Below are 20,214 nucleotides of genomic sequence, written 5' to 3'. Positions count from 1 at the left end.
CATATATGTAAAATTGTGACTTAAGAACTAAAAATATTTTTAAAGATTTTGATGCATATTGACAAGTCACATTGCATAAATATTTTGACAATTTACATTCCCACCAGGAAATAATGAGAGGACCACTTCAACTGTTTTCTGAAGCTATTACTTACTGTCCATCTCTCCCTTCCCCAATTAAAAAAAAAAATAACAGCAGTATTGAGGTACAATTTACGTAGCACAAAATTCAGCTATTTAAAGTATATCATTCCATGATTTTTAGTAATCCTCTCTCAGCTTTTAAAAGCAAGATGAATTTATAAACCCCCAGAATCCCAGAAAACAGCAGGGCCTGCCGCTGGGCGGCAGGAGGGCACCCAGCGGGAGGGGCAGGCAGGGCTCTCTGTAGTCAGGCTGGGGCGCCAAGCGGTAAGGCCCCGCGTCAGACAAAAGAAGCACTGTCCTCGAGTGGGTGTTTATTTTCCCTCTCATTGAACACCGTTCTGTAATTCTGAGTAAGTAAATGTGGATAGGAACAAATGAATTTGAAGGCTTTTCAAAATGAGGTAATGATGGTTATTTGCAGTAGGATCATCCAGAAAAACCAATGGAATCAAGTTAAACAAAAATTTTACATTTGTTGTAAGTAGTATGCCAGTTGTTTAAGAGGACAGAATAAAAATATATAAGAAAAAATGTGTAAATAAATATTTAGAGAGTATATACATAAAACATAAAAACAAATATATTTTCATGTATAGAAGAATATATATAACCACTTATAACCATTTAGAACATATTATGGTAATATAATTTTAAAAAGCCACAGAAAAGCACAAAACAACTATGCTTAGTATCTTTATACACAGTATAACTAATATCATAAAACTAACTCTTTTTATTTATTTTAAAATAATATTAAAGCTCACTTACTTATTAAAATTAACAATAACATTTTAAGTGCTGGAATCAGAAAACTGAATATTATATATATATATATCAAATGTACATGAATTAATTTATTAGATAAACAGCAATAAACTTAATTCACATATTATAATCATAATTGTTATTCTGTTGTCTCTTGAAAAAGTAATTCTAAAATTCATTTGAGAGTAAAGAAGTAAAATATTAAAGTAAATATTTTTTGAAAACACAGAACAATAAGATGTACTTGTCCTGACAATATTAAAACCCATTAAAAAGCAGAATAAATTATAGTGAATGCTGCAGAAAATCAAAAACTGAGTCAATAAGTTAGTAATAGTGGTACCGGTTATTATATAAGCATTAGAGCAATGCTTTCAGTTTGATTGCAGTGTCCCTGAACTTAAGCCTTTGCTGATAGGTCTGAAACAGATGTCAATGTAGACTATTACTTTCTACTTGATAAAGTTAGTACAATACATCTGTGATGAAAGGAAAAATTATTTAGTAAATTAATGTAGTGTACTTATCAATTGAGAAAGCAATAGATGCAATTGGATCATCAACTTTATACTACATAGCAAAGGAAACTTGAAATTGATTTAAAAATTATATTTTAGGTAAAATTATTTTATGTTTGTACTGAAACAACTTTCAGATGATAAATATAATGGAAAGCCATGAAGAATCAACATATCCAATTACATATAAAGGAACTTTCTCTACATCACAAAAGTAAAAGCAGGAAGAAAATTTCAACAGCAAAAATGACAATTTCAAAAATGCTAGATATCACTAAAATGTAAGACAAAAAAAATCAAATGGTTTAGAACAACGCTGAGTGGGAAATGAATAAAGGACAGAAGAAATTTAGATCATTTATTAACCACACAGAAATTAGTTTGGACTCTGTAAATTAAAACAATAATGACAACTTCCCCACATATTTATCAGCAGAACTTTTACAATTACGATAATGAAGTCGAGAAAGGTTTTGTCTAGAGGTCACTCTCAAACCTACCTGAAGGGTATATAGAATGTTGTAACCTTTCTAAAAATGAATTTGATACATTGCCAGAGCCATCTGCCAGTCAGTCGGCAAATATCGTTGCTTTCATGCGTGTGCAGACAGAGGCTGGTGACGGGGTGCACTTGTACCTCGGTCCCTGCCCTCCTGGGCCCAGCAGTCCATTGAGGAGAGGGCCTTCACTCAGTGGTTCCACCTAGTAGAATAAACTAGAAGGAAATAGCCCCTTAGAACTATTTATGTAGCAAAATAATACAAGCAATTTCAACACCCAATAGTAAGAAAAAAGATGTTATGATACATCCCTTACAACGTATTATACAGTTATTAAAAATCAAATTTGTGAAAAATACTTTTAAACATGAGGTGTAATCGTGGTTCAATATTATGTGAAACAGAGGGATTCAAATGAATGTGTTTTGGTATACTTTAAATGCTGTGACAACCTTTCTATCTATACATATGTATGTATATATCAAGATTGAAAAAAAATCCCAGAATTTAAAGACTTGGGTGACCTCTTTGATATATTTTAGTACATCAGTTTATTCATTTCTTTATCTATGAAGTTGGTAAAATACAAATATATTTATCTTGTAAAACTCTTCCAAGAATTAAACACGTAAAATGAGGCGATCATTAAGTGCTTCCTACAAAATTTGGCCTATAAAAAGTACTCAATGGTTTTAATTCCTTTTATTTTTATTCTTTTTACCTTTGGAAGATTTAGAGAGGCTCCTCTGTTTCATGGGCCTCAGGGTCGCCAGACTCTCCTGTTCTCATTTCAGCTCTGTCTGTCTTGTTATGAAAGTAAATTCTGTCTTTGGAAGGCAGCTGGTCTATTAATAGTTTTTGGTGGTATGGTAAGCTTTCATCTTTCTCTATCATATTGTGTGTTGTTTTGCAAACAATTAATTTGGAAGTCAGGAACTGTCGTGTTTAGACTGCCAAACAATTGATCTTGAAACCACTCTTGATCAGACACAAACCATATGAAACTCCCATTCCAGTATCTAAAATAATCAACAGTAGCAAGTTCATTGTCTCTGGTCTTTCTGTGAACTCCTGTCAGGACCAACCTCTGAATAGCCTGAGGCAGCTCCACAGGTGTTAGCTGTCCAGATCCCCTTCTGAGCTAAGGAAACTCATCTCGAAACTGCTCAGGAGCACTTGCTGACCAGGTCAGTTCTAGATGGAGTCCAGCAACCTGCTTTATGCAGCCAATCCCATGGGCATGGTGGTGTGCTAGCCAGGTAAAGAGCCACTGATTATAGGTAGGATTTGCAAATTTTTGTGGTGCAAGTTGGTTTCGTTGTTGTTGTTGTTGCTTTTGTTGCCTGCCTAGTAATTTGGAATCAAAATGATATCTTTAGGAAGAAAATGTCCCTTTTTATATGCTGGTGAATTTAGGAAAAAAAGTTTTCTTCATCATGCAAATCAAAATCTATTTAAATCATAAGCTCTGAAATTTATTTAAAACCTACAGCTACATCGGAAAATTATATCTCTTCCTTATTTGAATTTAATGTAAACCGATCTTAATTGTTTTTGCATAACCATGGGTAACAGATTTTTTTGAACACAGAATGGTGAAAATCAGCAAATATGTCAGACAAAGCACACACTAAAGGAAACGCTGCAGCATATGTGACAGTTAGAGAGGAATTGCTGCTGTTTTCACCCTTCACACCAGAATAATTTTTTCAATATTTACCTCCCATGTGTAGAGAGGGAAACATATGGGGCTTTACATAATCGTAAGCATAAACAGGTGGCTACTTAGGTACATTTAATTTGCAAGCAACATCAATACTGAACAACGCAATCAGCACCACATGGCTCCCAAACTCTCTCCACTAACATTCCATTAGCAAAATTAAGATCATTAAAACAGAGGGAGGGGATACTCCTCCCTCAGTTGGCTTCAACTACCTTTCAGAGCCATGAATAAAACATATTTTCAAAAATGCCTTGGCATTTTGCTGTTTCTTTTGTTCAAGGGAACTTCAGCAACTGTGTAAAATGCATACCTTGTGAATAACTACAAGCAGCACAATATTTGCATTTTAAAAGTGCTTACATCTCCCTATAATCTGCTCATTATGGGCATAAAATTATTGTGGTTAAATTCTAAGCAATTAATCAAAGCATGGGGTCAGACACACTCTTCAAAGCAACCTGGAAATGTTTCCCCAAAGGCAGTCCACCTAGAAAAGTCACCCAAGACTCATTTCCATATGCAAACACTTGGGCAAAAGCTATGGAAGACACAGTTGCTGGAATTTTTTACTCAGTCTGTGTCAGATGCTGAATTGTGGATTCTGTATAGTTTATCTTACCTAATTTGATCCAGTCTGGGATGTCTAGTTCATCCTTTTGGCCTTATAGGTACTAATCTCTCTGATTTTATAACCTTCCTACAATGGCCTAGAATTCCAGTTTTTAAAAAAATGAGGAAAAATAATAAGCATTATTTTTTCTTTTTTTGGTGCATGTATATATTGTTTTCTATGCATGTTGCATTTATTAACTCATTTAACCATCACATTGATTTTGTGATGTATATGCTACATTTTTTTTTCATTTTACAGAAAAGGAAACTGTAGCCTGAGAGTTTAAGTTCTCAGATTTGCACCTGGAGGAAAGGGCTGAGGCCAAAATTAAACCCAGGCTGTCTGAATCAACACTTCATACTTCTAACCCCTTCACTTTACTGTTGGGACAGTTGTGTGTCGCTGGTCCTGAGAATTCTATCACCTTAAGTCACCAGGGCTAGGATTATTAAGTCTGGTATTTTGAAGATCCTCTTAACAAAGCCTAGTGAGAGATTTGGAGCATGGTCTCTGGGGTTTCTTTTCCAGCCTGATGCCTCTGTGTGTCTTTCCGTAACCCAAGAGATGAGGCTCTGAAGAACTGGAGTCCAGCATTTGTATACCTGCCAAGGTTAATGAGAAGAATCTCTTACATTCTCCCTCCTCATCCTAGGTTTATTACTCATTCTCATTGCTTGGGGGAGAGACAGCTCAAACATAAACAAGTCAGTATGGCAACTTTATTAAAAACTATGATTATAACAGAGATTTAGGCAGAGATACCAAATTACATTATTTGATTTTAAGACCTAACATTAATTAGTGTAAATTATTTGTTGAACATCCTAAATGTGCTAGATAGTGCAGCATTACTTTTTTCAAGGAGTTTAAATGTTATGTTAGTTGAGAAAAGAGGTATTTTTAAATGCAATAATTGACTTTGAGTTAAAAATAAATTAATTAGTAGGTTTTATGATTTATTTGTTTTACCTCCAGGTAAGAGAACTATTAAAAACTCTTTATAGCTATTATAGACCATCCTGATTCCATTATAATTGTAAAGACATTTAAACATAGAAATTCTACAGCCTCACTTCATGTCATCTAACATTTAAAAATGGTCACCATCTTTGATATGTCTTCTCCACTCCCCAAATACTCAATTAAATTACCATGCAAAATTTTCTTATCATGAACTTTGACTTTTTTTCACATTCCTTATTTCTGATCCTGTAGACTCTTCTCTGAAGACTGTTGGGATCACTGATTAGTTGATGATGTTTAATAATCATGTATTTGACTCTGAGAAATCTGGAGAATTTTCTCATAGTATGAACATTGTTATTACATTATTATATAACATATTATGATATGTTATATATCCTTTGCTCAAAGATTTTGAGGGTTTTGCTTTGATACATTATTTCATGCACCTCCATTTCAATCTGAAATTGAATAGAGATGCTTGAGCTAGAATTTCTAGTAAAAATACTGGACTTAGCATAGTTTTGAAGAAGATTTGTAGGATATGCTGACCCAAGAATCGTCTTGGGAATATAACAAAATGAGAGAAACGCCACAAGAAGCATGTGAAATGAGAAATACATATAGGCAAGTATAAAATTTGACTGCAGAACAAACAGTGCAGTTTTTCAGAGACAAAGCAAACACAAAAATAAATGAGACACACTTTGCTTTATTGGCAGAGCGACAAGACACATAATCAGAAATATGGAATAGTCTGATTTATCTCCATATCTTCTTCACATACCTCATATGTTAAAATTTTCAAACATGCCTCTCAAATACATGTGTATGAATTTAAAACTGTGTGCATATTTGACATATGTTTGATTGTATCTCAATGGCATATTTCTTTATAATGGCAACAGATGAGAATCCATATTTTTATAAATTTGAGTTAAAGGAGATTCAGCCACTTGAATTTTTTATTATACTAGAGTGACATTATTTTACCTTACAATATGGCTGAAGAAAAGCTTGAGTGGGAATAGAAATGTCAGCTCTGCCATATTTTTGTTATTCTCGTGTTTATATTAGTTTTAATTCCAATACATGGTTTTCTTACAGGAAGTATTTCAAGTCATCCATCCATTAGTAAGAGTTATTTTATTTTAAAACTATGACAATATATTCTAGAAATCCACTTAAATTCAGCCAGGTAGCCTGTGGCACGTTGAAAGTACATAAACTGGTGTGTGCAGCACTGGCAACCCTTTTGCCTTTGCAGCCCCCAGGCCTCCACGGGGGCCTCACCTGCACCTGCAGGCACATGGCCACCTGGCCTGTGAACAGATAAGACTTGTGCCCATCAGCGTCGTAAATGTCAGTGAAGTTCACTTTCCTATTAGATTTTAAAAGTTCTAAGTGATTCTGTATCCAAAAGCATGGTGAACACCCACCTTACAACCATCCCTTTAGCCAATAAAAGGCTAGAAAAAAATTTATGATTTCAGATAACAGTGAAAGGTTGAAATGTATAATTCTGTGATTAAGCCCTTGAGCTTCAGAGACACATAACATACTTTGCCTCTTATGATCTACGTGATGATGGAGAATTTATGGCACCTCTTCAAACATTCATATGCTTACCTGTGACATGTTTGTGTTTTATTTGTAGTTACCTCATGTTGCCATTATAAAATTAAATGATATCTTACATGTGAATTTCCAGCACATTGCAAGTTGCTCATGTTTTAATAATTCTAAGTATTAATGATATGAGAGAAAGATGAGAACTAGTAGGTAAAGTTCACTCTAAGATTATTTGTTTCAAAGATGGAGGCAATATATTTTCTTGGAACTGGGAAAACAGACTAAAGATTAGACTAGAAAAAAGACTATAAATTCTTTACAATGCCTCCATGCTATGTATATTAAATAATACAGTTGGAAATTTTCATTTTAAAAATTACTCCCTACTTGGGTGGGAATTGATGAGACAGAGAAAAAAGTGGAAGAAAATGTGATGAACACGAATTATGCAGAGTTAACCAGGAAATTATTCTCACTCTTCCCTTACTGGAGGGTCTGGAAAGGCTGATCCATGCGAAGGGGGGACCAGCTCTAGAGGTGCATATACATATTTTGTAAAATGTATATGCAGAGTAAATATGGTTTCCATAGTAATGTCTTTGTAAGCCATGCCTATGATAGGGAGGTAACCTGCCTGGTGGCAAGAGCATAAAACTCTTATTCAAGAGCCCTGAATATGAAAACAATGGCCACTTTCAGGCCCCTCAGTGACAGCATTTGTTTTACTGTCCTAGGTGATTATTGTGAGGAAAAATGATGTGAATGAAAACAATCATTCAAACTCGAAAATTTCTAAGCTTATTTTATTTGTTACTATTACTAACAATGATTGCAGATCATTAACAATTAGGTAAAAATATAAACTCCCTGAAAATCTAAGATTCAGAGCCAAGATCTTACATGCTAAATTCACTTATTGACTAATTTTCAACAGATCAATTTCATGCAGTTTCCCATAATTTTTCTTTCTCAAGTGACATGTTCTTTGTGAATAATTTCTTGTAATGTAAAAATGATAATACTATCCATTTTAATAGGTGACAATAAAATTTGAAAATAGAGATCTATTTTCTGTGTTTTAACTTATTTTATGAAGACTATATATTGGCTTATTTTATAATCGCTTTTATGACCACTCAGCTTCTGAAATGTGGTTTGTTTTTCTTTGGAAGAATAACAAATCATATTTTCTTTAGTGAAAAACTACCATACTCTTTGTGAAAAAGATGCAGTATTTGTCTAATTTAAACCTGATCAGGCTTATGGTGCTTTAGTTTATTGTGAAATTGAAGTTCCTTTATGACTATCTAGACATATGCTCTAGTGTTTATAAGAAAGGACTTTTGGATTGGCTATAATAGTGTATGAAGAAATGAGTTAATCAATTTTTTTCTGCACTCTGCCACTTAAAAAGCTAAACTGTATACTTAATCATTTTCTAAGGTAAAACATTCAGATGTAAAGATGGATTATTTTTGCAATAGAGACATCCAACAAGACAGCGCTGAAGTGTGTGATTAACTTGAAATAATGGTAGCCCTTAGGGCTTCAGGCTTTTTCTACTTCATAACATTTTAGGTTTGTTATTACCTTAGGTGAACCCAATTCCCAGAGAAAGAAGATACTAAATTAATTTTCTGTGACTTATGTCATCAATACAGCTAGGATAGAAAAACAAAAACAAGCTGTGTTTCTCCACTATTTATGGGATTCTAGGTAGCTATTTTTTAAAACTTATTTCACAAAAACTGCTGAATTCTCTATACCCTGGTGATGATCGTGGACCCTTAGACATAAACCCTCACACACAGACAAATGAGATTAAATGTTGCGGGAATGTACGTGCACAAACACACACACACACACACACACACACACACACACAGATTTCATTTACTGTGAGAATTCAAGAATACTACTTTATTAGATTTTCCCTGATACAAGACATAATAAAATAAGAAGTTCCTTCAAAGTAAATGTTTCTTTCTCTCACGGTCCTCAAACACACTAGCAGTGGATGAACACTCTCAATTTCTAAAGGTTTTTAGGACAGATCTCACACGCTACCTTCCTCATTCCTGCCAGGACTGTGCCACCCACACTTCTTCAGGAAGTTTATATCTAAAAATAACAAAAATCTTACATTTTTTTTGTTTGGGCCAAGATCAACTACAAAAATAACTGACCATAAGTCCTTGTACAATAAACCAAAATATACATAAAAAGCATTACAGCCCTGGCTGGTGTAGCTCAGTGGATTGAGTGCGGGCTGCGAAACAAAGAGTCACAGGATCAATTCCCAGTCAGGGTACATGCCTGGGTTGCAGGCCATGATCCCCAGCAACCGCACATTGATGTTTCTCTCTCTTTCTCTCTCTATCTCCCTCCCTTCCGTCTCTAAAAATAAATAAATAAAATAAAATAAAATAATTAAAAAGGCATTATAACTTGGCTAATAATGGTTTGATATAGACATGAACTTGGTTGAAATGTATATGTTGAGTAAAACTAATAATTGACTTTTCCAAGCTATATCATTCCATTGAGTTTTTAAAAAATACATTGTCTTCTTTGTGCATGCTAGTATATAATATTATCATTAATTTATTTTTGGGTTCAGAAAGCAATTATGTAATTTTCCTTTATTCGTATTTTCTCTGGAATTTATTAAAATTTATGCAGTCAATAAATTCTGAAACTTCTACAAAGCAGATGTGTTCACTAAATCAAAATAATTCAAAGAGAAGCAAAATAATTCAAAGAATTAAACATTTAAATACACAACCATAAAAAGATGCACCTTAAATAGTAAAAAATCATTGTATTAGTGACTATTCTGGTAGCACTAGAGAAAAAATTTCAAATGGTGAAACTATGACAAAATTACAGAAGGAATGAGAAGAAAGAATGAAATGTAATTGAGAGTATTCATTCAAGCCAGAACTACCAAACCTGGTATGTTCCAAGGAGAGTTACATGATGTTCTAATAAAGCATGGTGTGTTATATTGTTATTTATTAGTGGATATTTTACAAAGAGCTCTTTAAGCAAAAGAAATTTAAAAAATTTCAATTGTTGTTTTCCCTTCTTGTGAGTCACAGTGTGACTACATTTTATGAGAAATATTAAATTAACTTGAAATACTGAAATTATTTTTTATTGTGGCAAAATATACATGGCCTGAAATCTGTGGTTTCAAAGTGTACAATTTGGTGTCTTTAAGTTCAGTCACAATGTTGTGCTGCTATCACCACTATCTAGTTCTATGTTTATTGTTGTTTTTGTTTCAGATGAGAAATTTCAACTATTTTTATTTTTATATTTTTAATCTCCCAAAGAATATTTTATTGTTGTTCTATTGGAGTTGTCCCAATATCCCCCCCATAGCTCTTCCCTGCCTGCCCCTCTCACCCCCCACTCCCACAGCCAATCCCCGCCCAGTCATCCACGGGTCATTTATCCTTGTCCTTGAGCTAGGCCCTTCCCTTTCTTTCCTCCCTCATCCCCCACCCCTCTCCGCTCTGGTCCCTGTCAGTCTGTTCCTTGTTTCCATGCCTCTGGTTCTATTTTGCTCATTTGTTTGTTTTGTTCATTAGGTTATTAATTTACCCATAAAACAGTTTCCTTCCAGAATATCTCTTAATTTTGTGTCTAGAGATTACATTTATGTGAACATTGGTCTAATCCAATCCTCTCATTTAAAAAAATGAAAAAATGTTATTTTAAGAGATAAATGCCTTGCTCAACATCACACAGTCAGTATCTCACACAGATTTCTCGTTTCCAAGAACAGGGCCTTTTCTCTCTCAAGGAAATTTTTTCTGGTCTCCATTTACATTGCCTCAATCACATGGTCCAGTAAGCTACAGACAATTCATTATGATTTTTCTAGAAGAGTTCGGGATTCACAAAAGTATATCTAATCTTTAAAAAAAGATACATTACTTTGAAAAGTTATATTATACTTGTTTTATAACTCTTTCACTGCAGTTTTTGTAGAAAACTTTCATTTTAAAAACTGTCTCTAATTCACACAATTCTGTTCTTAGGTCTTTTTAAGATTGTGGCTGATAAAACTCCATACCTTACTATGGAAGAAATTACCAGGACCATCCATATTGGACCAAGTAGACTGGGGCATCCTTGCTTCTATCATCAGAAAGATATGAAACTGGAGAATCTCTCCATAAAGCAAGGTGAGCAAATCATGCTCAACTCAGTCGAAGAAATCAATGGAGAAATAATGGTGAACTGTGGAGTGATAAGGAATCATCAAAATCACTCATTCACTTTGCCTTTGTCACAAGAAGGAGAATTCTATGAGTGTGAAGATGAACGTATTTATACTCTAAAGGAGATCGTTGAATGGAAGATCCCCAAGAACAGAACACGAACTGTGAAGCTCACAGGTTTTTCAAATAAGTGGGACTTAACGAATCCATTCCCTAAAGGCTTTTATGGTGCTCTGATACTCAAGCCTGTTTATGAAATTCAAGGTGTGATGAAATGTAAGTATCCACTGAGAATGATGCTCTATGAGCGAGGGCATTGTGTGATTTGGGAAAGAGAAAAACTTTAGAGTGAAGAATGGGACTTTGTCCCTGACTTGTCCACTAAGCCCTCTGAGAGTTAGATTCTCATATACAAATAGGTGAAGAACATATTCGCTCCAAGGATCAAACTGAATAATGTATATAAACATATATTGTAAATTATGTGGTGCTAACTAAATGTAAGCTGCTCTGTCTCATACAGAGTAAGATATTCATTGTTTTTTACCACTGCTAGTTCAACATGGTCAGAAAAAAGTAACTTTAAAAACAGAACAGATTTGGTTAGAAAGAAACGTTCTTGTATGGAAGTGGTCAAAAAGAGGTAAAAATGCAGTTTTCTTAATGTGTCTCTTACTCCTACTTTTGTGACGACCTTTTCTTCAGCCACCACCACTAGTAATAAATCTTCCCTGCTAGCTGGAAATTCCTCTGACTTAAGGGAAATGATGTGACAAATTAATTTACACATAAGCATGTTTAAATACATAATCTTCAGATAAGTATTTGCATTTTAAAATAGGAATAACTAGAGAAAGCATTGTTACCCTAAAGAAATTAATACCTTGAATTTGCAAGATTAGGTACATAATCAGGGCAAGCCTGGAGCAATGAGTTCTGAGCTTGTAGTCAAAAGATCTGAATTCTAAGTTTGTATCAATAACTTAATAGGTGGTGGCTTTGGATGAGCCAGTAAACTTGTATTTATACAAAAAGGATGATGATATTCCTTTGCCTGCCTCTTGGAGTTGTTTTGAGAATAAAATAAGCCCTTGCCAGTGTGGTTCAGTTGGTTAGAGCGCTGTCCTACTAAAAATTTGTGGGTTCAATTCCTGTTCATGGTGCTTATGGGAGGGAACAAATCAATATCTCTCTCTCTCATTCCCTCCCCCTCTCTCTTCCCAACTCCCTTCCTCTCTCTTTCTCTCTCAAGTCAATAAACATTTTTAAAAAGGAAAATGAAATAAGATTCTATTCAGATTCTTTATGTAATACACTTGAGAACATAAAGTAATATGTAAAACTGTCTAGTCAAAGTGTACTCCTCTCTCAAATTCTATGCATCTCTGCTCCTATTAATATTGTTGGTTACCAATACAATTATTAAAAAGTAGGTGTGAAAATCTGGGTAGGTTTTAGAACTACATATTGAATTTTGTTACATACAAATACTTAACCACAAGTTGATTAATTAATTTGAACCAATGGTATAGGTAAGGAATCCCACTCAAATGGTGACTATTTTTTAATATTTTAAAAGATTGAGGCCACCGCATGATTATTTTTCAATTGGACAAAAATGAGGCCACAAAAAATTTTAGTACTCACTTTAGTGTTTTGTTAGTTATCCCAAAATGTGCAATCAAAATTAATAATTGAGTTTTCCTCAATATTCGTAAATAATGGATAACATTTTCTCATTTTATAATTTGTTAATTTTCTAAAACCCTTGGCACCTCCTCTCACACAGCTGCAAACGAAAGTCAGCCTACGACCTAAGTATTTGAGCAAGATGGTTACACTTAATGAATTTAAATTAGGGATGGTTCAAGAAAGGCTTCTCTGAGGAAATGGCATTTAAACAATGACGTGGAGGATGAGTAGGAGGACTGTCAGGCAAACCCTTGGTGTTAGTTTTAAATATGGTTTTATTGTTAAAATATTGGCTCCATAAAAGAGAAAAGAAGCAAAAAGTATATAAGTGAAATATTTGTTCCTAGTAATTCTCCAGTATACTCCTTATTACAGGCCTGAACCCCTCTTAATTTTCATATACATTTCATATTTTTTTAAAAAATTATACATTTTTTAAAACATTATACATTTCATATATTTTTAAAAAATTATACATTTGGAATTGTACATTCCAAAATTATTTTTGGAAAATAGATATAAATAATTGTCCAAAATCTCTAATTACTGGTCTCATATAAGTCATAAAAAAATACATGTGTGCCTTTTACAGGACGATGGCATTCATATTAGTGTAAGAAATGGAATGCATAATATTTCTAAATGAAAAATTAAGTCAGTTACTTAAATTTGTTTCAGAAAAGAAGCCTTTGTCATTAAAACCTTTTTTTAAAGATTTTATTTATTTATATATTTTTTATTTATAGAGAGAGGGGAGGGGAAGGAGAAACAGAGGGAGAAAAAAATCAATGTGCGGTTGCCTCTCAGGTGTCCTCCTCTGGGGACCTGGCCTGTAACCTAGGCATGTGCCCTGACTGGGAATTGAACCTGCAACCTTTTGGTTTGTAGGCCCATGCTCAATCCACTGAGCTACACCATCCAGGGCTCATTAAAACATTTTAATGGTGTTATGTTTTGAAGTATAGGTTAATAATTTTTTCTTCCCTACCTAAAATTTTAAGGGTTGGAAGCTGCATTCCCCTTAAAGAGAAAAAAAAACAGTGGCTTCCAAAATTTGGGGGTACAGTTTTTGCTCAGATATGACCTGTTAATTTACTTACAAGCAGAAGTCTGACATACAGGCAGAAAGGTGGTATTAGGAAGGTAGTGTATGAATATTGTGGGAACTGGGTAGCAGGAAAAAACTTTCTGAGTGAAAGGCTGTCTCTCTCACTTTATTTTTGAGAATGAATCCAATCTTTACCAAAGTAAAAAGAAAGGTCAAATAGTGGCAAAAAGACATAACAAAATTGCCAGCAAACTTTGTGCTCTTGATCATTTCCTATTTTCCCCCATATCTGCTATACTCCAGTATAACTCGTTTAAACGTACTGTCCCTGCTTTCTTATATTTGCATTTACTTTTCCAAATCATATGGGGAATTTGCTAATTTTCAAGCCATCTGTTTTCGACAGTAACTACCTACTACTACCCCATATGGTGACGAAGATTTAATTCTCTTGTATTTCTACTTCCTCTTTTCTTACCCCATTCTCTCAGTATATGGTAAATTATAATTAATATTTTCTTTATTGTGACAATAAAAAATACACTGCTAAATCAAGAGGTAGGTAATTACTATAATTCCATTTTGTTTAATTAACTCTTTGGTTGTCTGTAATGATGACCTTATTGTTTCATGCTTATTTTTTTCATCCTCTCCTAAGTCTTACAGTATTCTTTAACATCTCTGAAAAAAAAAAAAGAAAGAAAAACCTTTCAATGCAATTTTCCACAGAGATCAAACTATCAGGGAATCTACTTTTTTTCTATTCTTTTCCCCCCTGCAAGTACTCCTCCTGGCCCCTTCACTCTCATGCTCTAATTAGAACTTGTTGCTCTCTAGACCTATACTGCACAGGCAGCTACAACAAAAACGCCAAAAACTGGGTGGCTTATAAACAACAGCAAGCTATTTCTCAAAGTTCTGGAAGCTGGAAGTCTAAGATCAGGGTACTCCCAAAGTCCAGTTCTGGTGAGGAACCAGTCCGTGTTGCAGAGTCCTGGCTTCTCATTGGATCCTCACACGGCAGAGAGCAGAGAAGGGAAGCAAGCTGTCTCATCATTCTTCTGTGGTCACTGATCCCATTCATGAGGACTTCCTCTAATTTTAATCACCTACCAAGGGCCCGGTCTCCTAACACCATCACACTGGAGGGGAAGGCTTTAGGGTTTCAAACTATGAATATTGAGAGACACAGACATTCAGGCCATAACAGTGCTGTCCTGGGATTTATATTTTAAATCATCCCCATGGTTCCCTCTGGACTTGCTTCCGTGCCCACTAGCGATTTCCGAAATCAAATAACTGCGTTCTTGGTTTTATTACAATTTTGAGAAGCCCATCCCCTGCTTGCTTCCTGAGATAGGTGCAGAAGACTAGTTATTATTTAATTAAAGGACGTGAATATTTGAAAAATCTTCATTCTGTGCTCACATAAGATTGATGGTTTGGCTACTTATAGAATTCCAGGGTGAAATAATTCTCCTCAGAGTTTTGAAAGCTTTGCCCCTTCATGTTCTACCTTCCAGTGTTGCCTTGAAGAGATTATCCATAGTACTCAAAAGTTTCACAGCAATGCACTTCTTGGTGGGTGGTTCTGTTATTTCACTGTGATGGCAGTTTTCAGGAGAGAAATTTAGGTCCTTCATTTCTGGGATTATTTCTTTGAAAATTTCCTTTAACTGTTTTTTTCTTTTCCCTCTTTCTGTAACTTCTGATCTCTTGTTGAAGCCCCCATGCTGATCGAGGACTTGTTTCTTCTCCACATTATGTCTCCTTGTCTTTGGTTTCCCTTCAGGGAAAATTCTTCAACTATGTTTCCAACTGTTTTAATGAATTTTTAATTTTAGCAGTCATGTTTTTAATTTCCAAGAGCTATTTCTTACATAACTTAAAAATGTTATTGTGTTCTTATTTTAAAGTAGCAATACATTATCTCTCTGAGACTATTTTACATTTTTTAAAGTTTTCTATTATTCCTTGCATTTTATCTGCCTCTTTTGAGCTTTTTAAGAAAAAGTGTTGGTCTGTCATTCTTGTTAAATGCTTTTTCTCAAATCCTAAATTTTTTTTGCTATTTGTTCAAATTTGCATGTGAGACTGTTTTTAATGAACAAGTGAGACACTATTTCTCTACAATCTCTCCATTCATGAATTTGTTTCACTTTGCCACCTTTTTCACAGGCACATTTTCTCAACTCAGGTCTAGGAGTCTTTCCTCTGGATCTTGCTTGGTTTGACCTGAGAAGAATTTTCGTGCTGTCTTCTGGAGGTTATGAACTATTGTAGCCCAGTGGGGAATGGCTGAGAGTTTCACCCTTCCCCCACGGGCTTAGCCTCACCTCCTCAGCTTTGAAGCCTGTGCATCTCCCCTGTCCACTTGTGCCCGGTTTCCAGATTCTAGGACCCTGTGCCTCTAGGACCCTGTGCAGAGAAAGAGGGGGAAGCAGTGGTCCTGATGTTTCCCAGATTAGAGTTGGAGCCTGGCTTTACCCACTTTTCAGACATTCGAATAATTTCCTTGTTTTTGCCACCTAGCTTCTCTTCCACCTTCAGAGGAGCCTTATGCCTCCAGTTTGTAGGTATAAGGGGCTTTTGGGGGGACAAAAAAGCTGACTTTTCATTAAACTTCTAAGGCGCCTAGGTTTTCCTTTTTCTATTCTGCCAAATTATTTACCATTCTTCCATCCGAGTTAACATTCTTCCATCTGAGTTCTGTTTTCACTTAGTTTAAGGGTTGTAGATGTCTTAGATTTATTGCACCTTTTCTGTCTCTCTCTCTTTTTACTACTGGTAAATTCAAGGGAGAAAAGGGATAGAAGGCAACATATTTGACCCATAAACTTCACTGCTTGTTTAAATTAGTCCTAGCCCACAGTTTTACTTGGACCTAGTATAATCTTAAAACAACTGGTCACCAATATTGCTAAATGATAATTATAATTTATAAACAATTTTAATAAAACAATTTTCAGTAACTTATAAAAATATTAGAATCAGTTTCTTATGTATTTATTTTTAGTGTCCTAATGCTTGAGTTAAAGTCAATATTCAATATTCAATAAAGCAAATACATGAATCAATGAATGAAGCAACCAAAATAATTGCTTCTGTATATACACATTGTGCAGTACAAAGTTTTCATTTAGGTAACAAGAGGGTTTTCTCACCACATCCAGATTTGCTTTATTACAATGAGATATTCATGAATTTAATATCTAAGGAGCATAAATATTCACTTCATGGCACAAAAGTTGGTATTATTTATATTCATATAACAAGTTCAATTTTTGTTAGTGTGTGTCTATGAAAAATGCTATGATTTGACATCATACTTAGATTCAGTGAATACTGTAGTCAGCTTCCATTTGATTTTCCCCATTTAGGCAGCCATCTCATTGCTAATAGGAATATCAAACAGCAAGCAGAGGAGAGTGTAGTTTTTACTATCTGTATGACTATTTATTTTTATACTACCAACTATTCATGTTTTATCAGTCAGGATTCTCCAGAGAAACAGTATATATAATGTTACATATTGTTAATATTACATACACATAATTGTATATTAACTAATTTATTTAATTTAAGGACTTGGCTCATGCAATTATGGGTCTAATAAGTTTTACATCTATGAGATGGGCTGGAAGGCTGATGCTGAGTCCTGAGGCAGAATTTCTTCTTCTCTGGGAAACCTCATGTTTTGCCCCTAAGGCCCGCAATGGATTGGACGAGGCTCAGCCACATTATCAGGGGTAACGGAACACCCTTTGCTCAAAGTCAGTTAGTTAATTTACTTAGACATTACCCACATCTACAAAATTCTTCCACGGCTGCCCCTAGGTTACTGTCTGGTTAACTAACTAGGTACCATAGCGCACTCACCATCACAAACATCAGTGGGGAAAACGTTGAAGAGTATCATCCAGTATGAGAAATGGCTATTCACTTTTCTTAGCTTTTATAAACCAAATGAAAATGTAAAAGACAAAACAGTGTTAAAAATAAACCCATATGAAAAGCCAGTATATTCATTTTAAATTTTCTCAGGGTCATGATGATTTCTTTTTTTTTCTGCTGCTAGTGTTAGCAATCCAACAGTCACTTCCTCTATTTCTAAACACAAACAGCAGTAGAGCCAGAGGAGAACCATCTAACAAAGTGGAAATTCACAGGATAACTTCTCTTATTGTAATGAAACTAAATAAATAAATAATTTCACAGAATAGCCATAAAAATTGAGACCAAAGGCGTGAACTATAAAACAAAATTTAATTTAAAACTCTAGAATAAGGCAGAACTCAGAAATTATTAGTGCATCTAATAATCACCATAAAGAGTATAATGTGATGCAAATGTAAACAAAACAAATTCACTGAGGAATTGAGAGCTAGAGATGGAATTTATCAAAGCACTTTTGAGAGAAATAAGTACAATTTTGGAAAGTAAATGACAAACTTAGAGAGTGAAAATGTCCAACAAATACATGAATTATTATTGTTGTTAAATAATAACATAGGCAGAACTGGACATTCAGAGAGAACTGCGGTGCTAGAATTTATAAAACTTGTTTAGAAAAAGCACCTTGCCTTCGACACCTGAATAAGATTTCTTCAACAGGTTTTCAACCCTGTACTATCAATTCAGGGCCAGTTGCAAAGGATGAGTCCTTATGTGCTGAGTTGAGACTGAGGATATTCCGGAGTTAAATATTAACTTTCCGAGGAAACATGCATTGCCCAACATTGCCCAAGCTTAAATGGAAATCTTTATATTCTTTTTAAAAATAGTGTTTAATGGGGGTAGCGTTCCCAATATTCACAGGTAGCTCAAGAGTTGCTAGGGCAGGAAATGCAAAAAAGCACCACATTGTGATTGACTTTAAGCCCTAGCTGTAAAGGGGCTTTCCCTGAAAGAACAGGCACAAAGGTAAAGTGTAGTAAAATGACTCAGCAACATTAAGAGGAAACCAGTGCAACCTTTTTGAGAAAATGGAATGGACATTTTGTTTGTTTCACAAGCGCTCCTTCTGAATAATCAGAAAACATACCCAAGAGAGAACAATTCACATTCGCCCAGAAAGAAAATTTGGGAAGTCTAAACTAAGGTTGCATGAGTATATATTATTTTTACTTCAGATTAGTTTGAAACTGGAAAATTCATAATAAACACCTCCAGGAATGTCCTAAGTGCTTTGAGTTGCTGCCTTCTTATCTTTTCATCATTTTAAAGTCAAGATAATTTTGGGGGGAAATTTTCTAATTTAGCTTATGCTCTAGAGCTTGTTTTTTCTTTTTCATTTTGTTAGTTTGTTTGTTTTGCTGGGTGTGGGGGGGTTGTGGAGGGAGAATTACATTTCCCAACTGTAAAATCACAAATCCTTGTTTAAAGAATACCTCATACACATGACTACAATTATGTGTACCAAAATGTAAGCAGTGGTACCATAAAGCTGATAAATTGATAAAAAGATTACAAATCTTTTATCTTGTTTTTCTCCCCTCTTGTTTTTTTAAATATATTTTTATGATTAGAACAATTTTGTTTTATAAGAAAAGCAAAACAAAAAGTGATTTAATTTTCTCTTGGACACATACTTAGATATAACATAATTTGTCATAAAAAATTAGTTAACCCCATTCCAGTTTAAGCACTTAAGATATAATTTCTAAATTCTAGGTAATTTTAAACAAGTATAAATTTTTACTTTGACTTTCGACTATAGAGAACATAAAACATACAAGAGCAAATAGAATAGCATTAAAAAACCAAGAGGGATTTTATTTTACCTTGTTAACAAATATGACAGCAAAATGTGTAAAATTTGAAGTTGACGCAAAATAATGAGGCAGATGGAGTCATGGTGCATTGGGTGTCTGTGGCTCCACAGCAGGTAGTAGAGGAAGAAAAGCAAATGTTTGGATTTTGGTGTCTCTTCCCATCGTGCTGTCAAATTAATCTGCCAAATTCTTAATTTAATTTGGTCATTCTTAATTTCCAATTTTTGATATCCTCCTGAAATAGTTATCTCTTGTGCTTGGTATTCAAGGAGTTGATCATCTTCATTGTCCTCCCTTCGGCAGTTCTCCTGTCCAGACCCCCAGCTCTAGTTTAATCCGAGACTGGATTACATGTTGATTATAACCTATGTTTCATGTCTCCTGTCTTGACCTGTAGTCTCTCCCCATCCTTAATGGCTCATGTTACAGAAGCATCTTTCATATCTATCTTTTTCCTCCATTTCAAAACCAAATGTGTTCTTTCTTTCACTCTTTTTCTTCCTAATGTGGATTTAATGAGCCTTTTATGTGGTTCCATTTTCTCTTCTCTCAGCATATCACTTATATTTAAAAAATATTTTTACTAGTTGTAGTAGAGTTTGCAATAGACATTATAATCTACATCTACTTTCAAATAATACTACACCACTTCCTGTATAGTACA

The 20,214-nt window shown here is 34.5% G+C and overlaps 1 protein-coding gene across 2 annotated transcripts in view; it reads left to right on the top strand.

The window, feature by feature from the left end:
• Window positions 1-20,214, top strand: part of THEMIS (thymocyte selection associated) — a 157,918-nt gene that overhangs the window by 51,194 nt on the left and 86,510 nt on the right. Inside the window, exon 3 of one of the 2 annotated variants that reach the window (XM_036024679.1) lies at window positions 10,854-11,000. In XM_036024679.1, the coding sequence (XP_035880572.1) occupies window positions 10,854-11,000 (147 nt within the window). Of the gene's footprint in view, window positions 1-10,853; window positions 11,313-20,214 lie in introns of both variants that reach the window. The other variant, XM_036024678.1, reaches the window with a different exon arrangement.

Source organism: Phyllostomus discolor, chromosome 4 (assembly GCF_004126475.2).
Source record: "Phyllostomus discolor isolate MPI-MPIP mPhyDis1 chromosome 4, mPhyDis1.pri.v3, whole genome shotgun sequence".
In the NCBI taxonomy this organism is placed as follows: domain Eukaryota; kingdom Metazoa; phylum Chordata; class Mammalia; order Chiroptera; family Phyllostomidae; genus Phyllostomus; species Phyllostomus discolor.
This window is presented reverse-complemented; position numbering and strand designations above follow the sequence as displayed.